The sequence below is a fragment of the Artibeus jamaicensis genome, unplaced genomic scaffold (assembly GCF_021234435.1).
Source record: "Artibeus jamaicensis isolate MK-2021 breed Jamaican fruit bat unplaced genomic scaffold, CSHL_Jam_final contig_327, whole genome shotgun sequence".
Classification (NCBI taxonomy): Eukaryota; Metazoa; Chordata; class Mammalia; order Chiroptera; family Phyllostomidae; genus Artibeus; species Artibeus jamaicensis.
The window spans coordinates 3540280-3558701 of NW_026521772.1; the positions used below are offsets into that span (position 1 = coordinate 3540280).

The following is an 18422-nucleotide window of genomic DNA, read 5'->3' on the forward strand; positions in this document are numbered from 1 at the left end:
TTAAACAGTGGCCCCTGTGGACTTCTCTAAGGATCTACAGAGATCATTTATATTTCAATTCTATAGTGTAATTAACTTTTTTAAAGTTTTCTGTGAACCCTGGCTGGGTGGCACAGTTGGTTGGAGTGTCGTCCTGTGCACCAAAAGGTTGTGGGTTCGATTCCCGGTCAGGGCACATATGGCAGGCAACTGATCGGTGTTTCTCTTTCTCTCTCTCCCTCCCTCTCCATCCCCCTCCCCCTTCTCTCTCTCTAAAATAAATAAACGTATCCTCCAGTGAGGAATAAAAACATTTTTTTAAAGTTTTCTGTGAGTATATGAATTTGAAATAGGCTAACATGGCAACTCATATTTCTTGGCCAGGAATTAGTTACTAAAAATTCTCAAAATTTATAATGTCTAAAATTTTCTGTGTACTAAAAGTTTTTTATTCCTCAGTGGAGCTTTTGAAAGACTTAAAACACGTACCTTTGGGTGTCTTGCTAGATGAAGTGGGAGGAGAATACGGGGTAAAATGTACAGAATTCAGCTGTGACCCAGGTAGTGGGGTCCGCGCCCTTCATTGCCCACCTCTCAGCGATAATAGGCAGCCAGAGACCTCCTGTGTGGGGTCCCAGAAATCGGCAGGATCTGGGTTTACCTGGCACCGGGAAGCGTGAGGTGCGGAAGTTGTGGGAATTAGGAGAGTTGAAAGACGCAGCAGAGTTTTGGAGACTAGAAAAGTCTGGTTGGCGGGTGTTGTGGAAAAAGTGTGGTTGTGTGGGCTTCGGGGTGTGATTTCCACCGCACGGGCACCACCGGCCAGGCATTGCACCAATCTGTCTGCTAATGCCTTTAACCCGCAGCACACTGTGGGCAGGCGCAGTGCCTCTTCCCGGAGTGAGCACCTGAGGCTCGGAGCGAGGAACCGACTTGGCAAGGTCGCCCCGCAGCAGTGAGTGGAGCCGGCTTTGCATCTGCGGGGCGTGATCTCTCAGTGCGTCTGCCTTCCTGGCAGCGTCATGGCCTGGAGCCGGCCCATCAGAAATCGCCAGTTTAGTTCTGAAATGTGGTCCTTGGCCTCGTGGTTTTACAGCCTGAGAGATCAGCTGAGAGAGGCATTGCAGGCATTTTGTGTTTAAATGAGAGGACAGCCTCTCCATACCCGCTGTTGGTACATCGCAGAGCTGAGGGTGAGACGGGACAGCAGGAAGGGTGAGAAGCCAGCGAGTGCTGATGGTGTGTGGTGTTCGCGTCGGTCCAGCAGTTCTGCACGGCGTTCACTCGGGGCACGAGTGGCGGGAGCAGAGGTCCGACAGTGCCTGGGGCAGGGGCGCAGGTAAAAGCGTAACCTAAGCTCAGTCGCTGCTGCTTCCTCTCGTGTCTCTCACTAGCACTGCAGCCTGCCCATTGCCTCCTCTTCCAGACCATGCTGAACACCACTCTTACTCTTTCCCCATGGACACCCGTGTTATCCCCTTGCTACCCAGCCTTAGACATCCAGCGGCTTCTCGCTGCCCACCAGACAAAACCCAGCGCCCACAGCCTGGTGGCCAGGCCCTCCCCCACCCAGTCTTCCCCTCTGGACCCAGCTCCGGATTTCTGTCAGACTGGCCCTCCTCCCTCCCCACCTCCTGTCCTGCCTGTGTCCTCCCAGACCCTGCGAGCTGCACGGGCCCCTGCAAGGCAGGCAGTGCTCTGAGTCACTGACCACCCTGACCCATGCTCATTGGCCTGGCGCTGTCGTGGGCTGGGTGGGGGGGGGGTGTCCGTTTAAGTGCTCATGGACGTCGATGCCAGTCCGGAAGTCCCCAGGGCATCGCTGCTCTGTTCCGGGGCCTCAGCGGCCCCTCGGTGCTGGTGTGGGTGCCGGGTACTGCCCTTGGTCACACTCTGACAGCCCTCACTGGGGCGGCAGGAGTGGTTTATTAGCCGTTACTGTATGAATTTGGCTGCCACGTTGGGGACTTGAGATGGATCACTGAGCTGAGAGGGGGAGCCGGGTCCTCACTGCTAAGTGACACCTGCCCCTTCCTGTAGCAGCCACCGTGGCTCCCGTGTCACTGGAGCCCGCTGGTCCCTGTCCTGCTCCCAGAGGCGGAGGACAGGAGAGACGTGATTTTTTTTCTGGGTAGCCGTACCCATTCTGGAAGTGAATTGTCACAGCACACGCCGCAGTGACAGAAGGCACATGACGGCAGGGGCCTGGGAGTGGGCAGAGTGAGGGGTGGTCTTAGGAAGTGCTGAGAGGGACCCCGCAGCTCAGCTAGTCCAGCTGCTTCCTTCACGGACGGCAAAAACGAGGCCCAGAGCTCCGACCGGCCTAGTTCACGCAGCCGAGTGGGAGCAGAGGGTTCGGACCGTCCAACTCCAGGGCCGCTCTTTCCTTCTGACTCTGAGCCCTTCCTCTTCCTCCGCTCCCTCCCTCTCCAGCCCACCCCCAGAGTTCCCGGATCCCTCTGGGGTCTTCCACTCCCTGCCAAGCGGCCTTTCGATACATTGGAAAGCTCTCTTTCTCAGAGAGGAGCGGACTGCGTGTCTCCACTTCTGTCCCTGTGGCTCCCCTGGAGCCTGACAAACAAAGTGTCCAAGGCCTGCCCCCCAGCTGACGCCGGCCAACAGCTGCTGTCACGAGAGAGAGGCGCTTGAAGTGGCAGCTTTGCCTGCTGTCCTGTTTAAAAACTGAGGCTTTCAATTTGGAGGGAGCCGGTGGGATCCCTGATCACCTGGATAGTGAGTGCTCTGACCTTAGAACGAAAACCAGCCTTCGAGCCTGTCGGCAACGCCAGGAAGAAATTGGTCCAGCCAGGCGCTGGTGCGTGGCTGCCTTCTAGCGCTCCCCACTTTGCCTCGGTAAGTGCGTTTGGTGGGCGACCTTCACTTCATGTTCCAAGTCCCTTATGCTGGAGGTCGCTGCACCAGAGGGCCGAGTGCCCTTAGCAGAGCAACTCTGCACTGGGCTTCATGCTCAGCGCGCTTCCATTTGGCAGTGCCCAGGGCAGCCCCCTGGGTGTCCTTTCGGACCAGGAAATGCAGGTGAACAGTGGAAGTCACAGGTGAATTAAGTGTCTCATTTTTCCTAATTAATAGGTTTACACGTATCTCTTTCTGTGATTAGCAGAAAGAAGTATGCCAGATTTTATTATCCTTTATGTCATGCATATGATGCAAAATCATCAGAGTGGAGTGTGAGGTGAAACAGATCTCAGAAATTACCTCCCAGTCAAGCCCCTCCTACTGTAGGTAAGGACTGCAAGTCCCAGACAGAAGGGTTTTGCTCAGGGCGACCCAGGTAGGTGAGGTAGCCGCATACCAGCTGCCCCTCGCGGCCAGCGTCTCTTCCATTACTAATGTCTTCGTAAACCGAAAGCGAAGCAGAGGGTGGGGATTCAGCTTTTTTCAAATGCACCTCCGCCTACATGATAATGAAGACTGGGGTGTATCAGGACTGCTTGTTCTTAGGAAATTTAAACTTCTCTCATAAGCCTTTCTCCGTAGCCATTCTGGTAAACAAGCACTTTAATTACATTTTTCCTTCGTTTCTTAGGCTCGTCTAATAAACATTTTAGTAAACACTTCTTAAGCACCACTCTTCCACTGTCTCGGAGATAGGAAGGTGGTCCTTGCCTCCCAGAAAGTTGTCTCGGGGTCTTGCTCAAACTACACGGGAAGCCTTTTAGACGGGGTAAAGGTGACCTCCCCCGTGTCTGAGCGCCCCTGTGATCGCCGGCGCAGGGCCCTGGTTCCTCCTCCATTGCACCCTGTCCCCCAGTGACTCGGGTGGATCCAGGCCTGCTGGCACTCGGTCGGGCCGTTGCCCGTGGTGCTGACTGACGTGGCTCATGTCCCCTCCTTCGCTCCGCAGGTACAGCCGAGACTACGTGGTGGAAGGGGAGCCCTACGCTGGTTATGACAGACACAACGCAGAGGTGGCAGCCTTTCACTTGGACAGGTGGGTCTGGTCGCGGCGGGCTTCCTGTGTTTTGTTTCCCTTTGAAGACGTCCTGGAAGAGAGAGCGTGTGGACTCCGTCAGGGGCTGCAGCACTAAGCTTTGGCTCGCTGTTGCCTGCTTGGCATAGCTAATTGGCTGATCCCATTGAATTTGCACGAGGGCCTCATAGTTTGGGTGGTACTGGAAGTAATACCAAAGTTTCTTACCTCCAGGCTTTTTTAGGTCATGTCCTACTGGTCCGCCCTCTGTCAGCTTCATGAACTACAGTGTCATTAGTAAGTACAAGGGCAGGGTGAAAACCAAAGTCTGGACTGGAGTCCTGGTTGCACTGGGTGTTAACTGAGCCAGGTGACACTGTCCTGTTATTGTTTCAGGGACGTGATACCGGCTTATCCCCATGCGCTAGAAACAGCATGACATTTTCATGAATTTTATTGTCCTTCATATAAGAGAGGCACAGCTTCGGTAACTAGAATAATGCCAAAAGAAAAATGCATGCGAATTCTGTATATGTAAGTTAACTAGGAAAGTACGTGTTTTTCGTCAGGAACCTTGCACGTGAACTGTCCGGCACCCCAGTTGTGTTTCTGACCTGCTATTTCGTGAGGGCACACGGACAGAGTTTTAAAGAAATGCTCACAGTATTTTTTAAATGAATCTGTAAGGAAATTAGAAAAAAACTAAGGTGAATTTTGTCTTTTTCTGTATTGGGAAGGATTTTCTAAGCATAAAAGCAATAATCTAAAAAAAATCACAAAGGAAAAGCTCAGTAGACTCAACTAGATAAGAAAAATTCACTCGCACATCAAGAAACATTAAACAAAACGTAAACTCAAACGAGCCAGGAGAAAATACTTGACTCTAATGTAATGCGAGCACATGGCAGTAATATAGAAATATTCACTCAGATCTCTACATGGGCTGAGACTCGAGTGGAAAGTGGTCTGAGGACACTGTGGGTGGAACAGAAGTTGTCGATTGCTGGTGAATGTGGAGAGGGAGCTTGTCCCCACCAGTAATACATAAAGTCCTGTTGAAACGCCGGGGTACTATTTCCTCCTGCCGAAAAGGGCAAAGACTTTTCTTTTTTTTTAAATAAAACCTCACGGGCAGGAATCCATTGAGATTCCTAGGCTGCGTCTGGCACTGTTAATTGGTTCCGTCTTTCCGATCAGAGCTCTGGCCTTATGTGTCAAAAAGCTTAACATTCGTACCCTTTGAATGAGTGATACCTTGTTATGCAAACATTTATGATATTTCTAGGAAGGACCCTAGAGAAATAATTAAAAATTCAAAGATACATATACCACAGTCTTAGCTATAGCATTTTCCGAAGTGGAAAAACTGGTGGCAATTTAAAACCCTCCAGTGCTGTGGGAAAGGTGAAACAAATGTCTGTTCATAATTCCGTGAATTTTCACGCCTCTGTAAGACCTCGTGGGAAGGAGTTCGGTGATAAATCCTGCTCCCCACTTGCTGGCACACGAGCATCAGTCTTTCCAGGGCCTCACTTCCTTCCGGTTTTCTTCATTGCCCCTTCCTTCCTCTTCCCCTGTCGACAGACACCAGCAGTGCGTGCAGGTCACTTTCCTGCGTGCGTCCCATATTTCATGTCTCACGCCAGGTTTTGTTGCCCTAACACGTGATGTGCTGTCTCGATACTTTATTGCATTTCCCCAATTACTGGCCAAACTAGTCTCTCCTTAATCTTTTCGCAGCACAACTCCTGTTCCCTAACTTGGAGTGAAGTTGTCTTTGTACAGAAATCATCCATTTTGAAGCCGATTAAATATAATAATGTTTCACTGTATCACTTGTGCTTTGGGAGGTTTTGTGTTCAAAAGTCCTTCTCTACCTCAGAATGTGGAAGCTCTTCTTTTGCCGGAGCCCCCGCCCCTTTATCCGCTGCCACCGCCGGGACAAGGCTCCGTGCAGCCCAGCCGGCTGCTGGGCTTTGGCCTGGCAGGGGGCGTCGGGGAGGAAAGACTCTTCCCCACTTTTTTCTCATCCAAGGCTCCTTCCTCACAGTCTTCCGCTCTGGGTTGTTATGTCTCCATTTCATGAGGGTGTGACTGCCTTCTCTGGCCTCAGGAGCTTCTCTCTGTTTTTATGTTATTTTGCCAGAACCGTCCATCTCCTTGTTTTGTGGCTTTTCCAAGATTGAGTTTAGGACAAAGTCAGTCAGCAGCCCTGAACAGTGGGTTTTTATTGCACAGCCTTAAAAAATTTTTGTTTAAATTTGTTGGGGTGACATTAGTTGATAAGACTGACTATACGCGTCAAGTGTATAGTTCTGTAACACATCCTCACACTCTGTGTATTACACTGTGTGCTCACCACCCAGACTCAGGTCCCCTTCGTCACCATGCCCTTGACCCCCCCACCCTCTTCTTCCTCCCCCGACCCCTTCCTCTTGGGTAACCACTGCGCCACACAGCCACTTTTAAAGGTTTTGTCAGACCCAGACCGTGGTATAATAAAGACCAGTGAAAGATAGGGTACGTTATGGGGGGGTCTTTATTTTCTTCATTATAAATTCTCTGTGTGTTCCAAATCCTGCTCCTTCACCTTTTCTTCGGTGAATGTGTATTTTTTAGACAGGAAATACCATTTCTAAAAAATTATTGTGCTCATCCATAAGGTCATACCTTTAGAGCATTAGAGAGAAGTGTCTTCAGATGTACCTGCATTTGATTTGTCCTGCAGGTCTGTCCTTCGACGTTAACCTGTGTCATCCTCTGCCAGTGTGCTTGCTGTGTTACCCAAAGCTTCGAACCCAAGTGTGGGTGGATTCAGACCCAGTTTTCTTAATGCCTTGTTGAAATTTATTTAAAATTTTGTTATGAAGACTTTCTAACAACCAAAAGTGTAGAGAATAGAATAAAATGAACCCATGTGCCCACTCCTTGGAATAAGTAGTTACTCAGCTCTTGCCAGGTTCACCTTATCCTTTTTGCTGACGTATATTCTACATCCATCTGGATGTTAAACTTATGAATATCTGCACCTCTAAAAAATACCCACCCGTCAACAATTCCTTTACGCAGTTAACATCATTAACCATGATTTTTGAGACTGCTATTTAAAATATATCCCCAGAGATTTGTCTTTCTCCTCTTCAACCTCCCAAACCAGGATTCTGGGTTTCCGCCGAGCCCCCTTGGTGGTCGGCAGATTCGTCAATCTGCGGACAGAGGTCAAGCCAGTCGCCACGGAGCAGCTCCTGAGCACCTTCCTCACCGTAGGTGAGAAGACCGGAGAGGATGCTGGGAGGGGGGCGTGGTTAGGAAGTTGAATGGGGTGTCATTGAGCAGCCACCTCTGGCTTCCAGGAACTGAAGAACTGAAGGCAGTATAGGCAGCTTGCTCTCAGGTTCTTGGGGGCAGTGGGCCTTGTAAGGGCAGATGGCAGGAAACTGGAAGTCCCCTGCTGTGAGGTGAGGGTCTGCGTGGGGCCAAGTGTGGGGCTGAGTGGGGCAGGTGGTCAGGGCAGCGTCACAGAGGGGGCTTGTGCCCCGGCCCACAGTAGAGGCTTTCTCCTGGGGCACTGGGGCGGGGTGGGGGGAACTGAAGGGGTCTGGGCGTGGAAAAGTCAGGCTCAAAGTTCAGAAAGCCACCTGGGGCAGCTTGTCAGGGATGAGCTGGGAAGGGGGGCGCCTGGGGCTCTTGGAGGGAACTCATGTGCGGGAGGAGTCAGAGGGAAACAGGGATGGGGGGAGATTTGAGAGCTAGTCTAGAGTGGAAGGAATTTGGTAAACATATTAAATGGAACATTCCAGAAATAAATGGTTCATCAGTTTTCAATTGTGCACCATTCAGAGTAGTGTGATGAAGTCTCACACCGTCCGCTCTGGGACATGAATCTGCCCCTTGTCTGGGGTGTCCCGCTGGGTCTGCGCCCCTGCCACCCTGGGCGTGCCGTATCTCCTTCCTCCCGGGGCTCTGACAAAACCCAAGGGGCCAGTGCTTTTCCAAAGAACTTGTGCTCAAAGTGGGTTCGATAGACGCTTGGGCAGCAGTGGGCTCCTGGAGAGAGAGCAGGTGGAAAGGGCACAGAGAAAGGGAGACGGACTTTTTCCTATGTGTCCTTTTCTGCTTTTTGAATTTGTCTTACACCGTGTGCTTTTATTTCCTGTGCAGTTTTAAACGTAAGTTCAGGATCTTGGCTTTCACCGTATCCGCTTACTTCATTGGGGAGAGTTTGGAATCCTCCTCTTTTGTTCTGAAGTGTATTTGGCCCCTTCCTCTCCGTTAGGAAACAATACTTGCTTCTACGGGAAGTGTTACTACTGCCGAGAAACGGAGCCGGCTTGTGCCGACGGAGACACCATGGAGGGGTCTGTCACGCTGTGGCTTCCAGACGTGTGGCCGCTGCAGAAGCACCGACACCCTTGGGGCAGGACGTACCGAGAGGGCAAGCTGGCCAGGTAACCGCTCCTGGGGGCTGCTGCGTCGTTCTCCCCTGCGCCTGGCCCGGCGCCGGCCCTGGATGCAGGCCGGGTTCTGGCCAGGACCACAGAGGATGCGGAGGGTCGGGTAGGCCTGCCAGGTGGGAGCCTGGCCTCCTTGCGTGTAGACGGCGCCGGGCGGCGTTGGCTCTCGGTGAGGGATGCGCTTGCCTCCAGGTGGGAGTACGACGAGAGCTACTGCGATGCTGTGAAGAAGACGTCCCCCTACGACTCTGGCCCCCGTCTCCTGGACATCGTGGACACCGCCGTCTTCGATTACCTGATCGGCAACGCCGACCGCCATCACTACGAGAGCTTCCAGGACGACGAAGGCGCCAGTATGCTCATCCTCCTGGACAACGCCAAAAGGTAGGCCCTCGGGACCGCCCTGGCCCTGGGGGGGGGGGTCTGTGCGGACAACAAGGCCGTTCTCTCGGCCGTCCCGGAAGAGCCGGGATGCGCTGGGCAGAAGGCACATTTCCCATCTCCGCTCGGGGTCTTCGCGGGTGGCCACCCCATCTTCCAGCTTGTTCAGGCCTCCCTTCCTCCATCCACCCTTGGGGATCTGGGGACTTGAAAACATGGAGACGTGTTTTTTTCCCCAGGAGTTAAAGACTGTGATTCCGTTCATCAACGGCTAGAAACAAGGCCTTTGGTTTACCGCTACTCACATCATTCTTTCTTAAAACTGTGATGTTCAGAATCTTGAGAAATACATTTTTAATAGAACATGAGATCTGATTGCTGTTAAACTTATTTCATCCAAAGGTTCATGCAATTTTAAAAGGTTAATATTTTGATGGGCTGTTTTTTTTTTCAATTCTCACCCAAGGATATGTTTACTGATTTTAGAGAGAGGGGAGGCAGGGAGAGAAACATGGACAGTTGCCTCCTGCCTGCACCCTGATCAGGGATCGAACCTGCGCCATTTTGGCGCCCAGGACGGTGCTCCAACCACCTGACCACCCAGCCAGGGCGGATTAGCGATTTTCAGCAGCAGTCTGGGCCCAGCCCTTCGCTGTTGTAAGAGGAAGAGAGGTTGCTTAGTGATTGTATATAAAGACAAGTTACTTTCATCCTGAAAAACATGATTTTATTAATTTTGAATAAGTGGAATGTCTTTTTTTGTTTTACTTATTTACTTTTAGAGAGGGGAAGGGAAGGAGAAAGAGAGGGAGAGAAACATCAATGTGTGGTTGCCTTTCATGTGTCTCTTACTGAGGACCTGGCCTGCAACCCAGGCATGTGCCCTGACCGGGAATCAAACTGGGGGCCCTTTGGTTCCCAGCCTGCGCTCAATCCACTGAGCTACACCTACCAAGGCAGACCGTCTTTATTTTTTAAGTCCAAGCTCTTTGAAGAGCCCGTTGCACTTTGGGTCTGCGCTCTGCGTCCTTGATGGTGCCCCTCAGCGCCACGCTTTCAGTCACCCAGAGCTGGGTGCTTCTTTGGAGACCAGAATTGTCCGGGTCACTACGGTGAACACTGGTTCCTGAGAGGAAGTCAGGACGTGGGTCCTCGGCAAAGGATGCTCGGGCAGCATTTGCTAATGATGCCACCACCGACACTGAGCACCAGGTACCTGGTGCTCGGACAGAGATGACAGCCACAGAAAGTGACAGGCCAGCAAACGATGCCTCTCTCTGTCCGCCTCTCCCAGCAAAGCAGGTGGGAGCCACTGTTGTACACAGTCCCAGGCACGTGCCCTGCCTGGGAATCGAACCTGCAACCTTTCGGTTTGCAGGGCAGCGACACTCAACCCACTGAGCCACACTGGCCAAGGCTGTAACTTCTTTTTACAAGTAACGACCACCTGCTTATTGGCAGGAACCTCATATGAAGAGCCCATGTTTCTCCACCCACCCTTGAAGTTTTCTCGGGTTTCAAGGCCCTCAGGTTGCCCCGCTGGTCTGTGTTGTCATGGTCCTGTTTCGGCACTGTGCTGTGTCTTCAGGAGAAGGGGGTCCTTGTAAAGGGGCGTGTTTGTGGTTCCGTGCTGACATTCGGAATCCGGTGTGTAGTCGACCATGCCTGCTCAGTTCAGGTGATCGAGCCGCGGGGGCAGGACGTCACTCGGGGTCCAGTTGGGTTTCTTACAGAGTCTGCTTCTGCTTTGGTTCTAAGAAGGGAACTGGTGCCTCCCCCTAACCCACTCAGGTCTCGTTTCGTTTCCAGCTTTGGGAACCCTGCCCTGGACGAGAGGAGCATCCTGGCCCCGCTCTATCAATGCTGCATGTAAGTCCGTGTGCTGGGCACCAGGCCCGGGGCTCACCTGTCGGCTCTCAGCCGTACAGCTCCCCGACACCAAGCAGCGCTTCTCACGCTCTTGGACCCAGAACCTCCCCGGGTCCTCTCGGGCAGAGGCCCCGACCCAGTGCTCAGCACTCATCTCCAGTTCGTGTGAATAGGAGTTTTCAGTCTGTTCATTTATGTATGTCCGTGTCTGTTTAGTAGCAGAGAATACTCCCACCCCCGCCTGGCAAAAGCCTAGTCAGCAGGGTGTCCAACCTTTTGGCCACACGCTGAGTACATTACGACACATGACCACAAAAAATCTCATCATGTTTTCAGTAAATTTCTGATTTTGTGTTGGGCCACCTTCGACCTGCAGCTGCGGGTTGGATGCCCCTGGCAACGCAGATGCATCTGTGGTCACTGTGCTGTGTTTACAGTCCTTTCGGTTGCACATCCTCTCGCTCGCCACCCCAGACGTCCTGTGGTTTTCGTATCTTAATTTGAAATTGTGTAAACCAAAAGTAATGTTTCCCGCAGGTATTTAGTAACTGAATTTTTTAAGTCTGTGTTAGAGAACAAAGAAATTAAAAGGTAAATCAGGAAAACAAGATAAAGATTGGGCCCTAAGGAGCTCCTCTTCTGGTCGTGATTGCTGGTAAGACTGAGATGGGCACTGAGAACCAGCCGGGGTCCACACAGACGGGTGTCCAGAGCGCCTCTTCCTCCCGGTCGGCTTCCGGCCCCTGGGGCCGTGCAGGGGTGCCCGTCCGGGCAACCGGTCTGCTTCTCCCTGTTCTTCTCTTTCAATCACAAAGATATTCTTCAGAAAGTCTGCCCAGGCAGCCCTTAATTATCTTCAAGGATGTTGGGAAGCAGTGATACATCCGGTCAGAAACCGTGCCTTCGAAGGGAGATGTTTTAGATTAACACTTGGTGTTACCAGTCTGAGTGAAAAGAGTAGCATAACTGTCATGCAGGGGTGACGTCACAGAACACTAGGGCTGGGGATGAACTGGGAAGGGCACCCCCTTCCTGAGGCTGGGGTTGGGGCCTCAGTGGAGACGGTGTAGGTCAGCCCCCTGGAAGGCAGGGCGCGGCCCGAGGGGGACGGGCAGGGCACACAGAGCAGGGACTCTGCGGAAACCCCCTGGGCTGCAGGCAGTCCGTGTCTGGGCCTGCAGAGGGGAGGGGGCTCCAGAATAGGCCGGTGGCCTTTGGGGCTCCAGTTTCCACGTCAGGGGGGCCTCGGGACGGTCTTCACCAGGCCAGGCCAAGGCTCCGAGATCCCCAGGGGCCTGCCCATTCTGGGACCGAGGCCGGGGCACAACAGCACCTGACGCCCTCACCCTTGCATTGCCGGCCCCTGCGCAACATCCAGAAATAGCTGGAGAGATGCTTAAAGGAAATCCGAGCAAGCAGGTCACAGCAAGCCATGCCGCCGCCGCACCTGGGGGGCTCCGATGCTCGGGGCCTTTGTAAGCATGTGTTAAAATAGCAGAAGCACGCTGCCTGTGTGCTTGCTGGCCCCCACCCCCCACTCCAGTTCAGCCAGAGACCGATCTGCGCTCGTTACACAGCTGCAGAAGAGGCTGCCGCTCGCAGAGCCCAGCTTTTCTGCTCACCCCGTAATTCCCGAAGCACCCCAGGGAGGGGGGCGCTTTCTTCTGAGATGAACAGAAGGGCCTGTTCAGTGGGCGAAATAATTACGGAAAATAGGCGTCCTCCACAGTAAACCTAGCACTCATAATGTGAAGGGCAGAACCTTTCTAAAATTCAGAAACACGAACAGAAGGAAATGGAAGTTCCCCACTGAGACGTGAGGACAGTTTCTGTCAGGAGTGTAGTGACTTCTGACGGAGTGTGCGTGTGCGTGTGTGTGTGCGCGCGCGTACTTGTGTGTACACACGTCTTTCCCCACAGAGTTCGAGCGAGACAGTTTTCACTCACGGGTGTCCACCCACGCCCAGTACCTGTCCTGGGCGTGTCCCCATGCCGCCACTGCACTGTCCGTGCTGCTTTTACTGTCTGCGCCGTGTTCCCGCGACTGGATGAGCCGTGAACTCCCAGTGGTTGGCCAGTCAGATCAGTTCACGTTTTTCCTGTTATGAATGAACAGGTGTAAATCTTTGTATTACTTCTCATCGATTACCTAGAAAAAGTACCAGAAAGTGATCGTGTGACTTACTCATAATGGTTTTTCAGTTGAGGTATTTTATATAATTCTTTCTTTTTAAGGTTTTATTTATTTAGAGAGAAGGGGACGGTAGGGAAGAAGAGAGGGAGAGAAACACTGATCTGAGAGAGAGAGAGAGAGAGAGACGTGGATCAGCTTCCTCTCGTATGTGCCCCGACCAGCGACCAGGGCCACAGCCCTGGCATGTGCCCTGCCTGGGAATCGAACCAGCAGCCTTTTGCTTTTAGGGAAGACACCCAACCAACTGAGCCGTGCCAGCCAGGGCTATGTAACTGTCTCTCTTCTATGTGCCAAGTGGGCTGTAAACCCATTCGATAGTGAGAGGCTTTATGTAACGCGCCCCAAAACTTTCTCTTCCAGCATTCGAGTGTCCACCTGGAACAGACTGAACTACCTGAAGAACGGCGTACTGAAGTCTGCCTTAAAATCCGCCATGGCCCACGACCCCATCTCCCCCGTGCTCTCCGAGCCTCACCTGGACGCCGTGGAGCAGCGGCTCCTGAGCGTCCTGGCCACCGTGAAGCAGTGCACTGACCAGTTTGGGACGGACACCGTGCTGGTGGAGGACAGGATGCCTCTCTCCCACTTGTAACTCACCACGCAGAGTAACTGACACTTCTTTTCACGAAGATAGAGAAACAGCACAATCAATTCCAAAGGTGCATTGGAGGTGGCCGGCAGCAGGTCCTGGAGATAGGGAACAGGGTGGCCTTGCATTTCTTTGGTGTTTTCCGTCACAGAAGCTAAAGAAGGACCGTAAGCTTCAGGCCACGGAAACGTCCCTGCGGAATCACCGGACCTCCCCGCACTCGCCCACTCTGGCAGCGGGTCGCGGCTGGTCAGGCTTACCTTCTCCTGCCGGAGGACAGGCAGGAGTGACGTCGGCACAGGTCGATGCCGGATCGGTTCTGGAGGGTGTATTTTGAGTTATCCTTAGAGTCCTTTCGCCGCACCTGTGGATTTCCCGAGAATACTTTGCAGACTCTCAAGTCCTTTTTTACCAGGACTAGTGACACTGGGAATTTCACTGCGTCCACAGGAGCGGCAGCAAATGAGCCTGGCACTGCGTGGAGCCGGAGGAGCAGGCTGGGGGGGTGGCATCTGGGACAGAGGGAGCGGGGAGAGCAGAACCTGTTTGGGCTGTTCAGCGATTAGGTGGTCGTGCTTCTGAGGGTGCATAGAGGCAGGGAGAGGGGCGAGAGAAGGCAGACTGGCACCAGGGGGTGGCCGAGTTAGTGACAGCAGGTTCCCCTGTGTTCCGGTCCTTAAGGTGTGTAAAAGCTAACGCGACTCCTACCTAAGCAAGGTCTGCATTTTCACAGTTGTGTTTAAATTAACCAAAAAGTTGTCTCCAGAGAACTTATTGTTACAACCCAAGCACTATTATTCTCTTATGGAGACTTAGTTTTTCCCTTTTGCCTAGAGGAGAGAGACCCCTTCCGAGTTAACGAAGCAGACAATGTCTTGAGTGGGGGTTAGCGTGCCCGTGATCTTGGCCGTCCTGGTTTCTCGTCCGAGATGGTTTCCACCTCTGCTGCTAAGGCCTGCGAAGCTGCTCTTCCCCAGAGAGCGGCCGTCCGGACCGTGCCTTCTGGGGAGAGAGCCGGCTCCCTCTGACCGACGGTGGTGTGTGTCCCCCTGCGTCCGGGCCTGTCTTAGGGCTCGAGCCATGTGGGCAGCTGGAAATAGGGAGTGAAGCCTTCCGAGCCTTAAAACGAGGGGGTTGTGCCAGGAAGAGCCTTAAGATTTTGATTTATGTCAAACCCTAGTTCATCATCTCGGCTTGTTTGGAGTTTTGAACCCATGTTCTTTCGTCTGTTGTTAGCGCTCTCAAATTTCAGGTTGCAAAAACTCAGGCTTAGTTCTGGGTTCCGGCAAAGAGGCTGTGACGAGTAAGCGGTCATAAGCAGTCAGACACGGGGACGGCAGGCCTGGCGTGGCCCCCCGCACGTGTCCTCGTCCCTCGTGGTGTCGGGCGCTGCTCCGGTTCTGTGCATCTGCCGGGCAGGGACCCGTGTTGGGTGTCGTGGTTGAATACGCGGTGCCAGCCCCGGAGGCAGGCCAGGCCTGGTCAGCCACCCTTTGAAAGGCCGTTTGGCATTGAGTGGTAACTGCACGTCCTGTGACTACTTCAAAAAAAAACGTGAGATTAGGACACTTTTGTACTTTGTATGTACATTTTGAGATGTACACGAGTGTGGGCTGAGTCATCGGGAAAGGTTTTGAATTTATGAAGACAAATCAGCACAAAGCACTGAACTAGGGTCAGCAAAAGGAGGCCTCGGTTCCCGCTGTAAGGCCTGTGCCCAGAATCCCCCGCAGAGCAGGGGCGGGGCTCCCTGGAGAGGGTGCCGCCGGCTCGCTCTCCCCGTGGTGATGTTGGCTGAACCAGGTACCGGTCAGCGTTCTCCCGGCACGGGGCCTGTTTCAGTTTGCCGCGCTGGAGGGGGTCAGAGCCGGTCTCAGCCTGGGCGCCTCGTTGCTGATGTCCAAGGCAGGACGTCCGCAGAGGGAAAGAGCAGGAGGGAGAGCTGGTCTGAAGAGGCCTCCTCCTTCAAAACATTGCCGAAAATGAGTAACTTCATTCTCTTTCCCTGCTGTTTAAAAATTCTTGCTCTTCAAAGGAGTTCCGATCTGTAGTGGTTAAAGTTAGGGTTTTCCAAATGACATTGAGAATATGAGTTTATATTCAAAGTCAGGATCAGATTAAGCAAGAAAAGTATGTTTCGGTGAATCTGGAAGAAAACCAGCCATAAACATCAAGCCATGAAATTTACAAACACTATGTTTTGATGGAAAAAACAGGTAGATATCTTTCCAAAAGTTCTCTAACTCTTCTTCTTCCGGTTGATTTATTAGAGTCTCGCACCATTACAGTCAGGTCAGTGGAAGGGTTTTGGGCCCGAAGCAGGGTGCGCTTAGCAGCCTCTGCAGGTGGGCGCAGATACATTTTAATGTTACGGAGCCAGGAGGGTCAGAGTCCTTTTGTCTTCCTGCTTTTCAAATATGTTTATGCCTGAGTTTGAGAGGGGAAACTGCGAGGGGAGAGGTTTCATTCCAAAACTGCTCTTTAACAGGAGTCTATATGGTGGGTTTGGACATAAGTAACAATCTGTGCAAAACAAACTAGTAGACGGGACCCTGTCGTTCAGTGATGTGTCACAAGGCAAGTCCCCCGTCGGCACCGGGGTCAGCGTGCCGAGTGAGGACGGAGGAGGAGGTGAGAGAATTGGGGTGCATCTACTGCATATTATTTTGGGAAAGATGAATCCTATACGTGGCAGCTTTTCATTGTTACCTGATGGCAACACGTTCCTCCAAAGAAATCCATCTTATCTCTTTAAGAGAAGAGAAAAAAGGCTTTCAGCCCCCCCTTCCCATCCGCCACACTCCTCCAGCCCCGCTCGCCGTGGTCTCGGTATGTTCACGTCTGACGAGAAAACCAAACCTCAGTGATGGTGAGCTCTCTCCTGCAGGCCGTCCTGTGAGCCTGAGCTTCAGGAAACGCGAGTAAAGGTGTATGTGTGTATATAGTCATAGATGTATTCTAGCAAGAAGAAACGTATTTATTTTGACACAGGAAACACTGATTTACGTTGCCGAAGAACTCGAAGCCAGTGAAAGGCCCTCCTCTCAGGTTCTGAGCCGGACCCCAACCCCGAGGGCCCAGAGCCCATCTGGTCAGCAAAGCCCGCAGCCCCGAGCAGCCCCGGGGAGCTTGCCCCGCCAGGCACTTGCCCTCGGACGAGCCGAGAGGCCCAACTTCACGCACCGTCTGATGCAGGGAAGGCCAGTTCTCACCCTGATTCCTCAAGTCTGGGTCGAAGTGCTGCGGGCTGGGGACTACTGCCACAGGTTGTAGGGAACTAAGGGGTTGCAGGTACCGGGTGTTGGGAACTGGGAATAGTAGAGTGGGGAGCTAGTTTATTTGCTGAAATGGGAAGCGTCAGACCTGCCCCGTCTGTTCCAGTCTGCCGGGATCTCCTCTCCGAGCCGTTGCACAGAGATTATGCTTGTACGTCACCCAGGGAGATGGGCGTGCACCCAAGTCTCCAACGTGCTCTGGGTTCCAATTCTGGGGAAAAAACGAATAAAGATTTTAAGTATTGAGGTATCGTGTTTTCCTCGTGTCCTCCCACCACCGCCACCCTCCCTTTCGGGACAGTTTGTGTCATCTACTCTGATTTTCTGTTTTATTAGGGGACAGAAGGTCACATCTTGTACTTTCACAGGAGCTGGTGGGTCAGACCTTTGGCCCCCACAGCAGGCTTCCGAAGGCCCGCAGCAGGTTGCAGCTCAGTCAGAACATCCCACGGGGTGACTCGGGTGCCTTCCAGATATTTACTAGTGCGCTCAGTCCTCGCAGCTTCTGTAGAGGTAAAGAACGAGGCAGCCTGGGGAGCTGGCCAGGGCAGCGCCGCGCAGGCACAGGAGAGACCAGGCGTCCCGGGTGTAATTCTCAGGGCGGTGAGATTGTCAACTTCCGAAGTTGAAATCCAGCCTCGTCGATCTCAACAAGACAACGGAGCAGAGTCCCGAACAAAGACTTTTTACTGGATTCCCAGCGTTTTCATTGGCACCCAGTTTTGTACTTGAACACAGGGGGTGGAGGGGTGGGGGGGTGCAGAGCCTCAGACGAGTCTCCTCTGGCCCTTTTCCAGGAGACATTTTGGGCCTCGTAGGACAGCTGCAAAAGGCAGCCGGGAGGAGGGAGGGTGTAACTCCACTACGGGCTACTTTTCCCCGGTGTATTTGCCTGTGAAGACCCTTTCTGGCAGTGCTCATTTTGTAAGAGACCAGAATGGTCTCAGCCCCCTGCTCAGCAGGGCCGGGCTTTGTGCAGTGGGTGGGTCACAGTATAAACCCCAGGGAGTGGCCGGAGTCAGTGAAGGTTTGTAAAAGATTTGATCTTTCTTCGGTAGACATCGGGGCATCGTGCTGTGAGCTATGGATGCCACTGCGATGGCAATGACTGTCCCTTTCCTCAAAGAGCCTCTAGTCCCAGCAGAAGAAAGCTGCGTGTGAAGTCCCAAGTGCCTCAGCAAGTACGTAGGTGGGGGTTACAAGGGAGGAAAGAGCAGGGGAGAAGGCGGGTGCGGGGGAGAGGCAGGAGGGCCCACAGTGCGGAAGAGCTCCATCCAGGTTTGACGTGTGGTGTGTGCAGAAGCCTGGGCTCCAGAGACGCGGAGCCTCCCAGCCTGTGCGCTGTTGTCAGTTCCTAGGTCACCAGAGATGTCCCTTCAGGGGTTCACTGTGGTTTTGGTTGGTGTGTGCCCTGTCTTTTAAGAGGACAGTCTCAGGCCACTGTGATGCCTCGGTGGCCTGCAGCACAGATGCTAAACAGGGACCACTGGCGTGCGGACAAGCTGTGAAGCTCTCATTTTGTGTTTGCAGAGTTTGCTTTTTGCATGTCAAAGTCTGTTAGGAGACAGACAGACTTGACTTTTACTCAGAGGTTGATTTGGAGGCCGGCGGCATTTGCCGAGTGCCTCCACAGGGCGGGGAGAATGTCTACTGCAAAGGTAAGTCCCCCTCGGATGACAGTGGAGGTGTCGGGTGCCCATTTTCTCTTAGAAAGCTGACTGTTCAAGTCGAGCCGATTTTGAGGCTGAGG

General features: G+C 52.9%; 1 protein-coding gene across 2 annotated transcripts in view; it reads left to right on the forward strand.

Moving 5' to 3' along the window:
• Positions 1–16918, forward strand: part of FAM20B (FAM20B glycosaminoglycan xylosylkinase) — a 31658-nt gene extending 14740 nt beyond the window's left edge. For both annotated transcript variants that reach the window (XM_037145596.2, XM_037145595.2), the window contains exons 3-8: positions 3845–3931; positions 7068–7177; positions 8187–8358; positions 8557–8748; positions 10555–10614; positions 13169–16918. In XM_037145596.2, the coding sequence (XP_037001491.2) occupies positions 3845–3931; positions 7068–7177; positions 8187–8358; positions 8557–8748; positions 10555–10614; positions 13169–13400 (853 nt within the window). In that variant the 3' untranslated portion in view covers positions 13401–16918. The remainder of the gene's footprint in view (positions 1–3844; positions 3932–7067; positions 7178–8186; positions 8359–8556; positions 8749–10554; positions 10615–13168) is intronic.
• Positions 16919–18422: the final 1504 nt, after the last annotated feature.